The sequence below is a fragment of the Oxyura jamaicensis genome, chromosome 7 (assembly GCF_011077185.1).
Source record: "Oxyura jamaicensis isolate SHBP4307 breed ruddy duck chromosome 7, BPBGC_Ojam_1.0, whole genome shotgun sequence".
Classification (NCBI taxonomy): domain Eukaryota; kingdom Metazoa; phylum Chordata; class Aves; order Anseriformes; family Anatidae; genus Oxyura; species Oxyura jamaicensis.
The window spans coordinates 12,229,553-12,247,436 of NC_048899.1; the positions used below are offsets into that span (position 1 = coordinate 12,229,553).

At 35.8% G+C, this 17,884-nt stretch overlaps 1 protein-coding gene across 6 annotated transcripts in view; it reads left to right on the forward strand.

Moving 5' to 3' along the window:
- OSBPL6 (oxysterol binding protein like 6) overlaps nucleotides 1–17,884 on the forward strand; it is a 97,243-nt gene that overhangs the window by 68,611 nt on the left and 10,748 nt on the right. For 4 of the 6 annotated variants that reach the window (XM_035331414.1, XM_035331416.1, XM_035331417.1 and 1 more), the window contains 13 exons: nucleotides 2,817–2,982; nucleotides 3,978–4,108; nucleotides 6,232–6,339; nucleotides 8,646–8,783; nucleotides 11,120–11,207; nucleotides 11,393–11,646; nucleotides 11,829–11,966; nucleotides 12,317–12,380; nucleotides 13,015–13,093; nucleotides 14,128–14,272; nucleotides 15,390–15,534; nucleotides 16,526–16,652; nucleotides 17,220–17,342. In XM_035331414.1, the coding sequence (XP_035187305.1) occupies nucleotides 2,817–2,982; nucleotides 3,978–4,108; nucleotides 6,232–6,339; nucleotides 8,646–8,783; nucleotides 11,120–11,207; nucleotides 11,393–11,646; nucleotides 11,829–11,966; nucleotides 12,317–12,380; nucleotides 13,015–13,093; nucleotides 14,128–14,272; nucleotides 15,390–15,534; nucleotides 16,526–16,652; nucleotides 17,220–17,342 (1,706 nt within the window). The remainder of the gene's footprint in view (nucleotides 1–2,816; nucleotides 2,983–3,977; nucleotides 4,109–6,231; nucleotides 6,340–8,645; nucleotides 8,784–11,119; nucleotides 11,208–11,392; nucleotides 11,647–11,828; nucleotides 11,967–12,316; nucleotides 12,381–13,014; nucleotides 13,094–14,127; nucleotides 14,273–15,389; nucleotides 15,535–16,525; nucleotides 16,653–17,219; nucleotides 17,343–17,884) is intronic. The other 2 variants (XM_035331418.1, XM_035331420.1) reach the window with 1 other exon arrangement.

Below are 17,884 nucleotides of genomic sequence, written 5' to 3' on the forward strand. Positions count from 1 at the left end.
AGCCAACATTGAAAAGGGGTGGTAGATGTCCAGTTGTCACCTGCTGCTGACATGAGGAGCTGAGGAGGGAGGTCTTGGAAGAGCTGGAAAAAGTGCAGGAGGGAGGAAAGCTGGAGGCACCAAAATGACTCCTGTACCACTGTTTCCTGTACCACACTACCAGGAACAGTCTGTTCCTACATGGATATCTAATTCTGAAGAGGCTGATGGATGAGTGGGTATTTCAGCCTCTGGAATAAAGCAGAAAGTCAGGACAAGGTACACCTGTGGTTATGTCTAGAAGAGTGAGGAGGAAAAAAATAGAGGGATGTGTCAAGGAGTTAAATATTTTAAAAATAGAAAAAGAATTAAACAAGTACTCAAGGCAGTATGAAGTTACCGTAAGAGAAAGCACGACAGTGAAAGGAAAAGAGTGAAGAGAGTATGTGGCAGTGTTTCTTAGACTGTTCAAGGGAAGGAGTTTGTACAGTGTTGATGTTTTTCATCAGTTGTGAAAAGTAACTTGGAAACTCTCCTGAAAGATGCAGATGAGGAGAGTTTATATCAGTCAACAGTTAAGAATTTTTGTTTCTTGTATCTAAAGTGATCAGCAAAGCAGCTACTTGTCTCTGTCATGTAAACGTACATTTCTTGTGAACAGTGTGACAGTATTTGTAGAACATATTCTTTTTTCCACAAACGTCATTGCAGGAACATTGCTTTTTGGCCTGGCCAGCTGAGGTACAAGGCAGAAGTGATGACTCTAGAGCAGGTCTCTTCAGCCAGGTTCATCAAGAAGTGTCTAAAGAAACCCCCATGTGCAGGCAGCAGGGCCACAGATCTTCCAGTCTGCGTGGGGCTGGGGCAGCCTGCCCTGTCACCATGGGCACGTGGAGCTGCGGGGCTCCCTCGAGCTCCTGTGCTATAACAGGGCAGCTTTCTTTCCTGCCTTCAGGATGGGTTTGAGGACTGGGGACATGTTCCCCACACACAGTGCTATGCTGTAGCCACCTACTCAGCTGTCCTAGAGCCGCCTGGAGCAACTAGACCTTTGCAGTGTGCCCAGGCAGAAAGTTCTGGAAATGTATACTCTTGTGTAAGAAAAGAAAAGGTTTTGTAAAGGAAACTTAAAATTAAGCTGTGTAAAAAATATAAGGGAGTTTGATTGGCTTTAGAGAGAGGCAGTCTGGTACTGGCAAAGAAGATAAAGGGACAAATGTCCAGCATGCATGGAAGGAATTTATTCTACATCCCTTGTTAATAAAGACTTCTTGATATGAGTCAAAAATTAGGTCCAATGAAAAATACCTACTTTGTTGGTGCAGTTAGAAATCAAAACACATGAGAGAAGAGGATAAAGTTTACACTGGATAGGTGTCATAGGGCCATTAGTTTGTGCTATACGTACCTGGAAGTTGAAGAGCAGGGTGCAGAGTGGTGTTTTGCAGAAAGTGCTCCAGGTTGAAGGGGGATACGATGACTAGGTACAATAGAATTTTGAGAGTTTCATCAGAGAATAAGAAACCTAAAACATATGTTGATGGCAAATATTATGGGAAGGGATTTATAGAACCATTCTCTGATCTAATCAAATAACAAGGTACCGATTTCAAATAGTGATGGCAGTATATAACTTATCTGTTCATAATAAATAAATAAATAAATAAATAAATCTTAGTAATATGACTTTTTATATTATATGCCGCTTTTACCATGCCTCAGATAACACATTTTATTTTTTGTCCCCATTTTTCATATTTAAATGATTACATTGGGCTGCAGTGTGGAAATTCTTTATTTATACATTTGATGAATATCATAAAATAAATTAGATTGAATGTGTTGAATGTGGTTAAAAGTGTTTAATGTTGAAGTAACAAAATGTAGTTCTGCATGCCTTCCCTTTGCATTTAGACTTGAAAATTAGGTACTTGGCCTGTTTTTTATACCAATGTATGTAAATGTATGTAAAATTAAAATAAAATACAACATATACTCTCATACACACATCACATATGTAACAGCAGTATCCATACTCTGCATATGGAGCATATAGGTAACTGTTCAGTACATATAATACATTTATATATGTAACTTATAAATAAGGTAGGCATGCATATATATGTACTTAAAAAGTGTAAAAGGAAAAAGAGAAGTGGAAATTATAATCTAAAATATTTGCTGCGTTTTACTAAACTGCATCTCTTTGCATTAATTTATGGCTTATATACTTTAAATGAAAGTCAGATGGAGTTTTGATTTATTTTTTGTTTGTTTCAGTAGAAAGAATATAGAAAGACTACATGCTTTTTCCCTGTTCGTAGTTACCAGTACAGTGGGTTTCAACTCAAGGTGTACCTGGTTTTGAAACCAGTAGTTTTCAAAAACGTCAATGACATATTTGAGAATATTGTATCCTATTTATAGATCTGTGGAGGAACTTGCATACTTCAGATGTTGGTATTGTAAAGACAGATTCATACGATAAGAACTCTGCCAAAATATAAAACAGCATGTTTGGTGGTTCAACTTTCCAATCTTTTTAAAAGCATGGTCCATTTTTGAAAATGTTAGAATTTAAATGCTCCACTGTTAGCAGTTAGTTCTGTATTTAGGCTTTCTTTTGCCTGTTTCAGTGAAAATTTTCCAGAAGTACAAGGTATTCTACATCAACTGTACTGAGATTTTGGACAGTAAAAAGTTAAATGTTTTTTCTTACTATGTTCTTCACATTGTGAATCATGTATTTTGTTTTCAGAAGGAATTTGTTTTGCTTCAACAAAATCAAATGGTTGGTTGCACCTTAAACAATATTTATTTACTGTTTCTCTCTGTAGGTCCCTTTCAGTGCTACAATGTCACCTGTTCGGCTGCATTCCTCCAATCCCAACCTTTGTGCAGACATTGAGTTTCAGACTCCCCCAAGCCATGTAACAGACCCTCTGGAGTGCTCCACTGAGTACATGAAGCTTCAAGAAGAATTCTGCCTGATGGCTCAAAAAGGTAACTGGAAATGTCAAGCCTTTCCTTCACTATGCTTCTCTGTTGTGTTTTCTTATTTCCTTCACTTAGCTATGACCAAGACATTCATCTGTATTAGATGATACTGTATGAGAATTTTTAGCTGGACACGTGGCTTACATAAGGATGACATGTGTTGTCCTTAATATATTTTCCATGGATGTTGTGAATATGGAGATAGGTAAAGTCTGTCTGATAAGGTTTTTTTTTTGTTGTTGTTTTTTGTTTTGAGAAAACTTCCAAATTTCTTTTTGCACCTTGTAAATACATGATTGAATTTCCAAACATTTTGTTTTACTTCTTCCAAAAGATGAATCAAAAAGCCACTACTACATATATCTCTTGCAGGGTGTTTTTGTCACAAGTTTTTTGTGAGATGTTCTCTACATCAATGGAAACAATAAAAGTAGTGTTTACTATTAGAATGTACTTTAGAAATGTCATTGAATTGCTAATAAAAGAATGGTCCTGCATACTGCAAAATGCTATTTTTAAAAGTATTTGTTGTCAGTTTGCAATCTGTTACATAACAAACACAGGAAAAATGTGACACTAATTTCTTTAAAATTATCAAAAATCTGTTTAAAGCCCAAGTAATCTTTGTTATCAGTGCAATATTAAGTTTTATGAGAACTTTACATTTTATTACTCTAAAAAAAAAAAAAAGAAAAAAAGACAACATTGGACACAGGTTTTCTAAATATACGATTTTCCATATGCTCAGCATCAAGAATATGCTCAGATGACATATGTGAACATATTGTATGCACATTACAACCTGTAAGCTATAAGTGTTTGTATTTAATTTGGGTACAGATTACTTGAAGTTCAAATCTTTGTTACAAATTTATGTAACTGTGGGATGGAAATCTCACTCTATGTCTTTATTACTGAAATATTTTAGTAAATGTAAATGTGCAGATCCATAGCTGAGACAACACTTGTTTTCTTTTTTTTTTTTTTCCATTTTTCCTTAGTGCATTCTCTTTTGAAGTCTGCCTTTAACAGCATAGCTATAGAGAAGGAGAAGCTTAAGCAGATTGTTTCAGAACAGGATCTTACAGGTCACAATGCTCAAATAGCACACCTCAGACAGTCCCTCTCTCAGGTATGTTCTTGATTTGATTCCAGGCACATCTAATTTGCCAAATGCACTATTTCTTTTGTATTTTGGCCATTCCCTGAGGTAGAGGGAGCCAATCAAATGGCCAGATTCTTAACCAGAACTATGGCCTATGTTCTGTTATGGACATGAGAACATAGGCCTAACTTCAGTGCATGTGGAGAATATCGTTTGCTTGTGTAAGCATGCATTTATTATTGTTTTCCAAGGTAAAATAAGGCTATCAAAGATTTTTATGCAAATGATATATGTTTTTATTGGAGCTATTTCCACCACAGTCAAGGAGATAGTCTCATTTTCTTAATTAAGTTTTATATGTATATTTTCTGATTTGTTTTGTATGTCCATGTCTCCAACTGCAAAAGGAATCATGGGTTATTACATGATTACAGAATAATCAGGAATAAATCGGATTTTCAGATACTAAGTTGTTACTGGCTGGTGTCTCTCCCACTTAAGCCAAAAGGAAAATTGTCATTGGCTTTAGTTGGGAAGAACAGATGAAGCAACAGTAAGTGCTCTGGTGAACTCTTACCCTACACCATTCCATGAGATGTATCTTTGGGTTGCAAAATAACTTGAACATTTGATTTCATAGACAAGGAGAAGTGAAAGATGTTACTATAAAAAGTGGATTTCTTTGGAACTTTGCATCTGCAAGAAATGAAAGCAGAGATTTAAAGGCAAACAAAACTTCATCTAAACGTGAAGAAAATTTCGAACACTATTATTGTTACCGTGGTTATTTTTTTTATTGCTGTGAGATTAAAATTGATGCATAATGTTTCTGTAGACAAAGATGCGTAACACATTATGCAGATTGATTGCTGTATATTGTAATAAAGGTTAAGGCTAAGATGAGGGTAACCATTTCTGGTTATTGATAAGAATTTAACCAGGACCTGTCGAGACTCACTAGTAATTTGTATGAAATAGTTCTTATAGTTCCTGGCCTCCAGTGTTAGTTTAAACATAATTTTCAAGCATATTTCATTGTCTCAATGGTGAATAAGTGGAAATTTGGCACAGTCAAACAGATAGGTTTGACCAGTCTCGTGACCAAATTTGAGAAGTTTAAGAAGCTACAGCCCAGCTGTTGTATCTGCTCACTTGGTAGATGACAGCTATGAATGTACCCAGGCCATTTCAGAACAAAGCAAAATGGCATAATTTAAACTGTTTTCAGAGACAGTTTAAGCTAACCTATTTTGCTTTGGTCCTACTTTGTTTCAGTGCAATCATGGGATCTATTTCAGCATTTGCTCTTGGGGGAGGGAGAAGCAGATTATTACTGTATTATAAAAGACATTATCCACTAAATCAGTTTGTCTGTCTGCTGTTTGCTTCTATGATCCCTAGCACTGAGGGTATATTAGGTTTAAGTCAGTTCATGTTCTTGGGTAACACATTGTATTTGTCTGGATTTCAACAAACAGATGCTTCTAGACATCAGGTGATGTGTATGTGCACCCAAATTTATAATCTAGCTTGGGCTTTAACAAAGGAGAAAAAATAGCAGATACCAAATGGATCAGTAGTTTGAATTGAGCACATAAGTTCAAATTTATCAGTTTGATCTCAATAGACAGGCACCTAGTGATGCTAGAGGTTATGTTTTTTATTATTATTTTTTTTACCCACTGGAAAGCAAGCCATTTCCTTTTGTGGGCTCTTAGCATTGATGGCCTTCATTCAGAAAGCGCTGCAGAGTTGTAAATGAAGAATTTTTCAGGTGGTTCCTGTTAGCTGTTTTGCAGTTTCATTCTTTCTTGATGCATTCACTCTCCATTTCTGTAATGTACACAAATGTATAGCTGCCAAGGAGCTATCTGAAGAATCAAGGTAGAATGCAACTGTAATACTGTGGGAGAATATCCGTTCCCCCTGACCCTGGAAGATTACTGAAAGCAAGCCAACCAAAAGGTTAAGTCATGTTAGAGAGGATCTCAGAATGGGTATTTATCTATAAATGGAAGAAAGGAAATTCTGTGATTTCTTAGGAAATTTCTGAGAATAAGCTTTTTTTTTTTTTTTCTTTTTTTTCTTTTTTTTTCCTGTTTAACACTTGCTTTTTAATTTTAAATGAAATGTGCAATTTTTATTTTAAGGCTCTCAACCAGAATGCTGAACTAAGGAGTCGCTTGAACAGAATACATTCAGAATCTGTTATTTGTGATCAGGTTGTCAGTGTAAATATTATCCCTAGTCCTGATGAGGTAAGATTTCAGCCTTTAATGGATTTAGAGTACAATCAAAGCAATCAAACCTTGCTAATTCTCACTAATAGCTGAAACACACCTGGCAAATTATCAAATCTTAAAGATCAGAAAGTAGATTTTTATAGAAATTTTCAGATCATATTTTTTCTATATAAAATTAAACTTCTGTCTTTTGTGTATGTCAGAGCTAACAAAATAACTCTGATCTCTGCGGAGAAATAGGGAAGGACTGCAACTTTGAAATATTAATTGTTGAGTGTGGGAATTAGTGAGGTTTTACTGTATTTGAATGTAGCACACAATAACACACAGTAGGTAACCACTTCTGTATCTTAGTTTCTTGCCAGATCAACAGAACAGTGTAGCATTTAATAGCCTGATCCTGCAAATGCTTAAGGGCTTGCTTGATGTTCAGTTTCTTGAGTAGCATTCAAACAGTTCAGTCTATGAACCAAGCACTATATTAATGGCATGTTTGCAACATATGGTCTATCTTGTTTTGCTTTCTTGAGTCAACAGATTACCAAACGTTTATATTAATTACAAATCAGTCTCCCTCACAAGAAGGACAGATCTGAATTTGTGAGTTATATGTTGCAATTAATACTGTCATTTTGACAACCATTCTGCTTGCACTTTACCAAAATACTTTCCATTTGTCATTTCCACTCATTATTTTCTATGCATACACTGTTTCAATTAACATGATGTTGTCTCCTAATTATTTTTTCCAACAAGAAAGGCAGGTGAAAATCCTTCTGGTTACTTTTGTTTATTTGATTTTTGAAAATGTCCATACAATTTTTCCAAAAGCCCAGATGTTGGACACTGGTAACAGAAGATAGAGGTGATGCAGTGCCACAGCACAGCAACGTGCGTTCAGATCATCTGGCAATGAGGATCTGAGCAATGACCATCTCTTCCATTTTGTATTTTTTGTTGGTTAGCTGTTTCCTTTCATTATATTCATAGTTACCTTGGTACAAATTTATCTGACAGAAGGAGTATTTCAGAGGATCCCAGGTCTCCCTCTCACCTCTCTTGATTGCTTTATAAATATAATGTTTCAGTTTGTAGATATATGCATGAGCAAGCATCCTTTTCAGGTAGGGGCATGTGTATTTTTCCAAGTCCCTGCAGCTTGCACAAAAAAAAAAATAAAATTTTAATCACTTCTGTAAAGATAATACTGAAATGAGCTTCTGTTTCCATTATAATTCATCAAAAATTGAAACCCATCCATAAGCCCAAGTGAAAGCCCCAGGGAAAAATGAAAGATTTTTGACCTCTTGGCTTGTTTGTGATTTTTTTATTGTTAGTGCATTTTGAAGCAACTATATAGAAACAAGATTAAGATGTCAACAAAATCACTTGCAGGTCTTCTGTAGTAAGATGAATGGGAGTGGCATTCCCATCTGAAGAGTAATGGTGTTTAAAAGGGCTTCAGTAGTTTTGTCTGTATTATCCCTGAAGCATTATGCTGTATAAATTGGGGGATTAAGTCTGAAGCCTGTTTACTTCCACAGCAGCAGCTACTTTGGTGGAACGGTACAGGGAGAGAATCTTAATTTTTTTTCCCTCCCTTCTTAAAGCTTGTTGTGTAACTTATTGAAATAGCAAGAAGAGGAAGATACGTCAAGCTATTTAAATTAGTTTGCCCCCATATTCATATACACATGGCACAGTTTGGGAATTCTTACCTTTGCTGTTAAATTCTCTTTATAATAAGCCATAAAGAGTACATTCCCACTAGTAGTAACAAGTCAGAATTGATTAATTCAGATGAGATTTGGAATACAAATATGGAATAAAGGCAAATAAATGTTTATTATAGCCATCCTCTTGAATATTCAAACTTTTCAAACATTATTAAATTGCTAAATTTATAACTTCCTGGTTTTTCTGAGTTTTGGTTGTATCAAGGCTAGGTCCCAATAATATTAGTTGTTACCATCAGGTGTCTTTTTCATCTGAATTTTGTGAACTTGTCTGACACAATCCGGTTATTGTCCACAGAATCATTCCTCTGGATACAGAAATAGCTCTGTGATTATTCATGCCACTAAAGTTTAGCAGTTGATGCTGAGCAGGCCTCAAATGAAGACATGTATGTCACTGCTCAGATTGCAATTCATTTTGTACTTGTCTGAGTTTCACATATTTGGTACACAAAAAAATCCTGCTAAAACACTGTCTTTATTGTATTTGACATAGAAAAATATTCAGATGATTTACCCCTTTTATACATATTTCTTTATTATTATTGTAAATAATACTTTTATTTTTCTGTGCTTTATTTGCAGACAGGTGAACAAATTCATGTCAGTTTGCCATTGTCCCAGCAAGTTTCTAATGAGAGCAGACTCTCTATGTCTGAATCAGTGTCAGAGTTCTTTGATGCACAGGAGGTGCTTCTGTCTGCCAGCTCATCAGAAAATGAGGTAGGCTATGATGGCATGCTGCAGCTTAGCTGTCAGATGGATTCAGTTATTGCTGCCTCTAGTGGATGATTATTTTAAATTCTGCTTAGAGTAAAAAGGTGGCAAAACGCATAAGATGTAGATAAATTCACATGAGACTCACTTGCAATGGGCTGCAGAGGTTTCCTGAAGTATAAAACCGAGCTGAAAGTTGTATAATTAATGTGTGTTCAGTACATGTGTCCTTGATAGACTATGGCAGTTTCAGATATGGATGACAGACAGGACCAAATAGGTCTGTCTATACAGATTTTGATTTTAAAATATTAATTAAAAACAAAGAAAAGAAAAAGTCTTCTATCATACATATAAGGTTATTCTCTGTAATCAGAGAAGTAGACGAGCATAAAAAAATTGCCTTATTGAAGCTTGAAAGTGAAACAGTTGGATACTTTTGGGGCCCTGTGTCACGTGCCTGTCCTCACCTTTCCCATGCAATTTATCTTGTAAATGACCCCGGTATATTGTGGGTCGCCATTTCAGCATCCTATTCGAGTTGTGCATCAGACAAGCGGAGATTACCAATTTGTCTTTTTTGTTGTTCATACTTACCTGTTTTCTCCTTGTGAGTTTTGGAAAATCATTTGTGATTCGTTATAATTAATTCTAAGAGAGCTGTTTAAAAAACTGCTAAACTCAATCAGAAACTAGCATGATTCTAAATAAAATGATTGTCTGCAGAGCAGACTGTTAGAGTTTGCTTCCACCTTCATTAAGAGCAATGATCTCTTTAACTTGCTAGCTGATGAGCTTTGTCAAAATTTCACGAGTTTAGAGTTTCTCAAAGTTTATTTTCCTAACCATGCAAACTAAAAGCAAGCCATAGTTAAGACAGTGGAGAACATCCTGTTTCTAAATTGTCACTGTCCAGTGTGGATTTTTTAGGAACAAATGGCATTTTTTTTTGTCCTGAAAATCCAGTTTCATGTTACAAATTGCCAGTTCAACTGGCTTGTGACCATAGCAGCTTCATGCAGAAAATGAGCTTGCCAAAGGGATGGGTTTGTCTAGAGGTGCTGCCTTATAATGGGAAACAATTACAGTGGTGAATTCTTTTATGTTAAATGGAGAGTGCTGTTGCCTGTTGTCAGGCATATGTCAGACAAAGACCTCAGGGTGTCTACCTGAAGCTGGCAGCTTTAGTTTTGATTTCAGCCTCAGCCATAACTTGCTCTCATAGCACAGAGAGGAGGCTGTGGCATTAGAAGTAAGCAATGTGAAGCAATGTTGAGAGAAACAGGATAGGGAAGAAACACATTCAAAGCTGAAAGCAGTTGAGAGTAAAAGTATAATTTCAAAAATAAACAAAACGGGAACATTCTCAGTCCTTCCAGAATATGGAAAATCCAGAGTTTTCCCTTTTGATAAAGAGTTTAAATATCTAGAATGTAAAGTGTGCAAAAGTCTTCTATACTTTTTTTGTTGCTTGTGTCAAGGGGATGATTAGGTGCTAAGGGTGCTAAACTCTTCAGGAAATTTGGCAGAAAAGTGGTTTATTTTCATCAGCTGTACAACTGCACTGCCCTTCTAAAGCAAATTTTAAAATGAGCAATTTCATCCCATTTTGGGCTCATGATAAACTATTACTTTTTTCTCAATATCAGTTTTTCTGGATTTCAGTAGAAGCCTTTGAATCCCCCAAACTGGAATCTGTTTTTGTCTCACTTCAGCTGATCTGAATGGCATGCACTCCATCAGACTCCAATAAAACTTCTTCTTAAACGGAAAATCCTTTCTTTTGCAATTAAATTTGTCTAATAAATGTAAAAGAATAAGTCATTTATAGTGTTTGACAGCTCAGGCTGCTCATATATTTAAAAAAAAAAAATCTTAAAAGTAGTCTTAATGCTAATGTAGGCTAACGTAGTTCTTGTTTTGCAAAATGATAGGTCAACGTCTATGTATTTTTTTGCTGACATACAAGCTACATTTTAATGTTGGATTCTGTATAAAGATAAGGAGCCTGACTGGCTCTTCTCACCTCTAACCCCAGTGTGTTGTATTGTCATTTTTTGGTTGATCCACGATCTCATTTGAAGTCACCCTTTTGCAAATTTAATGCATGCATTTGGCTTCATAATAGCAGTTCAAGAACATAAGGAGAGCATAGCATTTGTTTTGACACCGTTAGCAAATTGGCGGTATGGACTGATTGAAACATCTAGTTGATTTAGTTAAAATATATCTAATTGGGTACCGATGATTTCTTTGAGTATTCGTGTTTCAAGTAATTATTTTTGTCTAATTTGTCAGTATGCTTTATATATATTTGACTTAATTGATATTTTATTTTTTAGGCTTCTGATGATGAATCTTATATCAGCGATGTGAGTGATAATATATCAGAGGACAACACCAGTGTTGCAGACAACATTTCTCGGCAAAGTATATTGCTATGTTTTGAACTTTGGGAAATAATGTTGGTTTTGTTCATGTACCAGACTTACTGCTTCTCTATACAAGACCAACTCTGCTGCTTGCTTGTTCTGGTGGTGAATTTGGTTCAAGGAATAAATCTGTTTTTTCTTAATGTGCTGCTTTGTTGTGATAATACTTTTTTCTCTTCTCAGTTCTCAATGGTGAGCTAACAGGAGGTGCATTCAGGAACGGACGGCGAACTTGTCTCCCTGCTCCAAGTCCTGACACCAGTAACATCAATCTGTGGAATATTTTGAGAAATAACATTGGCAAAGATCTTTCCAAAGTATCCATGCCAGTTGAGCTAAATGAACCTCTGAATACCTTGCAACACCTCTGTGAAGAGCTGGAATACAGTGAACTCCTGGACAAGGCTGCAGAAACAGATGATCCTTATGAACGCATGGTAATAAATTTAGCGTAGCACTTCTTATGTCTGTATTAAAAAGGGATCTGTTGTGTGGAGGTCTGTGCAGGGTCCTCTCTCACTCTTCCTGTTCACAGAAAACGTGTGATACCCTACAGTGATGGTACATTCACAGGAATCTTTGCTTATTTTTTCTTATATTCTTGTCTGCATTTCAACAGGTTCTCATAGCTGCTTTTGCAGCATCAGGTTATGCCTCTACGTACTTCAGAGCAGGAAGCAAGCCATTTAACCCAGTGCTTGGTGAAACTTATGAATGTATTAGAGAAGACAAAGGATTTCGATTTTTCTCAGAGCAGGTAAGGCTTATTTCTAGATGGACATAACTGATGGTTATGTTTAGACTTTGGTTTCTTTGTTTAATAGATTGACCTTGATTTTCTGCTTAAAAAGGTTTCTTTTCTTGATAGAAAAAAAGGTGGTAAGTATGACCTCATTAAAAACAAGAAGGTATGTTTTCATATTAATCACTGTAGTAGTGTTGTTTTAACTATATAGTGTAAAACTGACGCATAAGTTTCATCTGTTTTCATAGCAACATAAGCTAACAGATAGTGTGGGCTATTTAATACTGTTATATTGCAGTAACACTTGTATTGTCTTAGAAATGAAAATTAATTGCTTTTAACTCAGCCAAACTGTTTTTCAGGTTAGCCACCATCCTCCCATTTCGGCCTGTCACTGTGAATCGAAGAACTTTGTGTTTTGGCAAGGTATACCTTTTTAATTCAAAAGCATAAAACCTGTTTTATTAGCAAGTAAAAACTTTGTCTGTACAAGCTGAGCTTTGTGTTTGGAACTTACCCCAAATTTTTATACTTACAATTTTTGTAGTAACATATTACACACTGATGCTCTGAATTACTTCACTCCAAATTCTTATTTTGAAGAGTGAGTAGATGTATTACAACTTTCCTTGTCACTTGAAGTCTGTTTATACTTTCCTGCTTAAAAGATTTTTACCAAGAAAATTGTTATTTCTTATAAACACAAGCCGTTCTTTTTACACAGTTGAACAAGCAGCTGTTTCTTTTCTTGTCTCTACTGACATTTGTATTTAATTTATATGGAATGTTCTCATGAGAGATTTGACAGTAATGTAACACAGGCATAACTCCTAGAAGAAAATCAAAATTCTCTTTATTTTTTCTGACCACATGCCATTTTCTATGTTGTTTTTTATTTATTTATTTATTTATTTGTATTTTCATGACAACCTCATACTGCCCTGTTTGAAACTGGATGGTGTGGTATAGATTACCTCATCTACCACAGATCACTATGAATGGAAGACTTTGGTCTTCTTGGTTTTGTAAATCTTCCACTATCTTTCACTATTATATTCAGATATCAGGTGGAAAAACAAGTTTTGGGGAAAATCAATGGAAATTCTGCCAGTTGGAACCTTGAATGTGACTCTTCCAAAGTAAGCTCCTTTTTACTCCCTTTTGGTTTGGACTTCAATGTAGTCTAATCTAAGCTGCTTTGTGACAGGATTGGGTAAAGTGTATGCAGAGATCACATGAATTGGATGGGTGACAGTGCCTAGCTCAAATTTCTCCTGAGTCTATGGATGGGGATACAGAAGCATTGCTAAGCCTTAAGATTCATTTGGGTTTTTGGAGGAAAAATATATGAACTCTCAAGAAACTGACAGACAGAGGAGAATAGAAATGTTTTAGGAGAGAAAACACAAGTTCTACATATACAGTAGTGATCAACTGTTCAAAATAGGCTGCAATATAGGACTGTCAGCAGCTAGCACTGTCCTTACTAAAGCTCTCAGTAGTGCTGTTTCCTCAGAAAAGGTCATTTTTCAAAATGTCAAAGCTCAAAAATGTTCTTCAGATGTTGACTGAGTAGTGAGGAAGAAGTTTCAATACAAATAAAGCTGGTTTTAAGTTGAGAATATGCAAGGAGAGGATATTTTAAATACATATGCAGGTTTTGCAGTACTATTCCTGCTCCTATATGTTGCAGCCACCTTTCTTTCTGACTCTAACAGTATGACATTCTTTGGGACTCCATTTCACCTTTTTATCCATCTCTTGAAATTGAAGTAAATGCATGCGTGAGCAGCTTTGTCTTCTGTCTCCATATTTGTCCCTCAGTCTTTGAAGTAGAATGTGCTTTGCACAGTAGAATTCCCTCATTTTAGTCCCTTGTTTGAAGTCCAGCACTCCTGGAATTGAGGTCAAAGCACCTTAATGCTCTGGGTAAAGTGAATTTGCTGTGCAGGACTTCAGTGGTTCATGCATCATTCCTCAGTTCTCCACACTAGACCATAAGTGACTTCCTCCATGGAGGATCAGTAATGTGCCCAGAACCTATGATTTTAATAAAGTTAGCTATTGTTTCAAACATTTTTGAGGAATATGGAATTGTGTAATGGCTTACTTTTTTTCTCGCTTATGATCTTGATTAATTTATATTACCAACTATTTGTTAATCTGTTCTTAGGTATGGAGATTACTATGTCTGGAACAAAGTCACTACGTGCATACATAACATCCTTAGTGGAAGGAGGTGGATAGAACACTATGGAGAGATAACTATCAGAAACACAAAAAGCAGTGTTTGTATTTGTAAACTCACATTTGTCAAGGTAGTGTATGTATTCTAATGCATATCACCTATTTATAAAAGTACACAGTTAAAGTATGCAGTTAAAGTGTTTCACAGTTAAAGTGTTTCTTCAATATTCCGGAAATCCACATTCCACATTTTGTCTTACCAACATTTGAGAATATCTAAATCATCAAATAAGAGTGCAATGTCAAGTAGTGTGACTCTTCCATTGAACTGGTACATTTGATATCAATGTCTTACATTGCTATACACCTGTGTGCTATACTGTTGTTGATTTTAGGTTAAAAATAAAATGACAAAATTTCTTATCTTTTAATACCATGAAAATACAAAGTCACTGCATAGACTTCTGTGCCATATTACTTCTGCTTTTGCTAGAATTTGGCCATTGGTATTTTATCTCTTTGGCTTCAATAGCTCACACTATTTTAATATCAAGGCAGGAACCATATATAAAAATAGATCAATGTGTAAATATGTTAGTATCAATTATTTTCCCTAAAAACAAATTTGTCTTTGTATTGTGACAAAGTATATTGATACCATTGCAGTGTGAGCAATGGTGTATCACTGCAAATCTGGAATTCATGTCTTGTTGGATGTTCTGATGAGTGACTGACACTAGATGAAGGTGTTAAATGTGTCTAAGAAAAGCAAAACAGAGAAGAGAAATAGAAAGCAAATACCAAGTAATACTGGCTGAGAGTCTTCCCTGCTACAAACAGTAGTGTGCTGGACCCATCAAAGGTTTCCTTTATATGTATATTCAGTATCTCCCCATCTGGAAAGAAGAGGGTTAGGTGCTTCTGATCTTGCAGCTTTCAAAGTGTCATTTTTAATGCTGTATTTTTTGGGATTTGGGTTAATGAACAACAATATATTTCCCCTATGTGCTGGTAGTTAACTGTACTTGAATACCTTACACCGAAACCACATATCAAGTCATTCAAGGTTTCTCAAACTAAAGCAATTAATAAACAAATCATCTGAATTTTTAATACTGATATTCTTGGCTTCAGGTGAGCATTTCTGATATAAAATTTGGGCAGTTGGTGACATTAAGATTCATGCAGTAACTGTTTTGGTACAGAATAACATGATAGTTGACTAGTAAGTCTTCATTAAACTTGCAGGTAAACTACTGGAATTCAAATGTAAATGAAGTCCAGGGTGTTGTGATAGATCAAGAAGGGAAGGTGGTGCATCGCTTGTTTGGCAAGTGGCATGAAGGTCTTTACTGTGGGGTTGCACCTTCAGCCAAATGTGTATGGAGGCCAGGTAAGAAGCTTCTGAACCACTCTGGTGGGCACCCTGGTATGACTCTAAATGGTGTAAAGCAGTTTGAGCCATCATTTTAAATACACAAAATACTATGGGGGAAATATTTTTTTTACTAGATAAATAAGAATTTACAGGAATTTATAATAATGGTAAATGGAAATGCTCCTACAGGGCCTAGACTTTTACATCTTGGTCTGACTCCTGGTCATATATTCTGGGGGACAACCTAAGAATAAAATTAAGAAAATAATCAGGTGTTTGGGTCTGCCTGACTGCTTTCTCACAGAGAGAGGGTAACTTGTTTGGATTCAACAGAATAGGAAATAACATTTTACCAAGTTTGCTGTCTTAGTCCTTTATTAAACTGAAGGATTGGTCTTCAGAGATGGTGAGCTCCTGTAATTTCAGGAGTTGAATTCAGCTTCCTTATTGCTTGCTTAGAGACTTTGGCGTTAAATTAGTCTTCCTTTGCACATACAGTATTTTTCGTATGTGCAGAGTGATTATCCAGGAATTGTCATTATTGCTAATGCTTTGCACCCACTCTGCTCTGATTGCTATTAGTGCTGAAGGTTCAGAACAGTGCCCAATCAGTCTTCAAGCAAACGTATGTTCCAAAATCAACACTGAAGACTAGATAGGGTTATCTTTTGTATAGATGTCTGATAAGCCTGCTTTCCTAGGAATGGGAAACTGTTTAGCTTAAAAATCTTAAAAACAGTAATTTTTATTTAAAAATGAAAGATCATAAAAGTTTTGAATCTATTAGCATATAATTCCAACCTATGAAAAAGAAGCAGTTGAAATTAATATTGAGTGAACATTTTTCTATCTAGAAAATAGCTCTTGATGCTTAATAGTTGTATATAAGGGTAAAATATACCAGTATTTTTTGCTTTTATAATTTAATAAATAGGTGAGTCTCTTGCATATTTAGAGTAATAGTAACAGTAAAACATTTTTTTGTTTCTCATGCATATGCATACAGGCTCCATGCCAACCAATTATGAACGTTATTATGGCTTCACGAGGTTTGCTATTGAGCTCAATGAATTAGATCCTGTGCTGAAAGATCTTCTTCCTACAACAGATGCACGATTCAGGCCAGATCAAAGGCAAGAATGCTTGTTTAAACACTTAATGTTTGGTGATTTTAAGGCTGGGTTTGGCTGAGTATTGAATTTTGTCTGTCTTCACTACAGTCTGAACTTGGAGGATTCTGCTAGCAGAGAAGGTACTCAGTACTGCAATCAAATTTCTGCTTTACCCAGCTGAGAGAGAGTAGGAAGGATCCTGTTTGTAGAGCTATAATACAAGTCTTTTAGCAGAGGTAGGATTCTTCATGACAAGCTAGAAAGACATGCTCTGAAATGTCATGCCCTCCAGCTGTGAATGGAGGCAATATTAATTCCCTCCTAACTCTCACTTCACTCTACTTCAGCGTCTGTGATGCATTGAAGTAGCTAAAGAAGTTGTATGCCTAAGGGTGAAGGTCAGGTACATGCAACAGGGGAGTCAGATATCAGTTATTCTCATTTTATGGGGTTATGACTAGATCTTAAAGTGAGTACAACACAGACAACAGGCTTGGTTTCTGCTCATCTTCTGTGATGACTGGTGCTGGAAAATCCCTTGTTCTGGATACTGTATGATTGCTATAGGGCCTGCTGTTATCCATACAGGCTTCTGGAAGAAGGAAATGTAGAAGCAGCAGCATCGGAGAAACAAAGAATAGAAGAACTCCAGAGAAGTCGGAGGCGGTACATGGAAGAAAACAGCATTGAATATGTACCCAAATTTTTTAAGTGAGTCTTTTCATTTCAGTAGTAAGTCTCTCTGTTTTCAGTAGTGTAACTGGACAAAGAACTACATGAATTACCACCAGCATAATCTGTTTAATCATGGAAGCCTGGAAAATGGCAATTGAAATGATCAGATACCTAGTCTCAGTCTGAAGCAATTTTTATGTAGTTTAAAGCTTTGTAATGGAAAGAGTATCTGATCATTTTCTCACAATGGACAAGAGGTAACAATTCTGCTGCACCACATGGCCAATGGTTTTTGAACCTTGAAATGGAATAGAAGTATAACATTCTAGGAGCTGTTAGCTTAGATCATTGCTAGCTCTTAGGAGGTTATTGTTTTAAGCCATTCCATAAACAAAGTAATAAATAAGGATCTGAACAAAAAAAACATACCTACATACACATACATATAATGTATATATAAATGTGTATATATGCATTTAAATTGCAGTTGATTTATTTTTGAGAGCGGAGGTTTTTTTTTTAATTAATCATTCTTCTGAATCAAGAAATACCCGTATCAAATAGTGTGATAGCTTGGG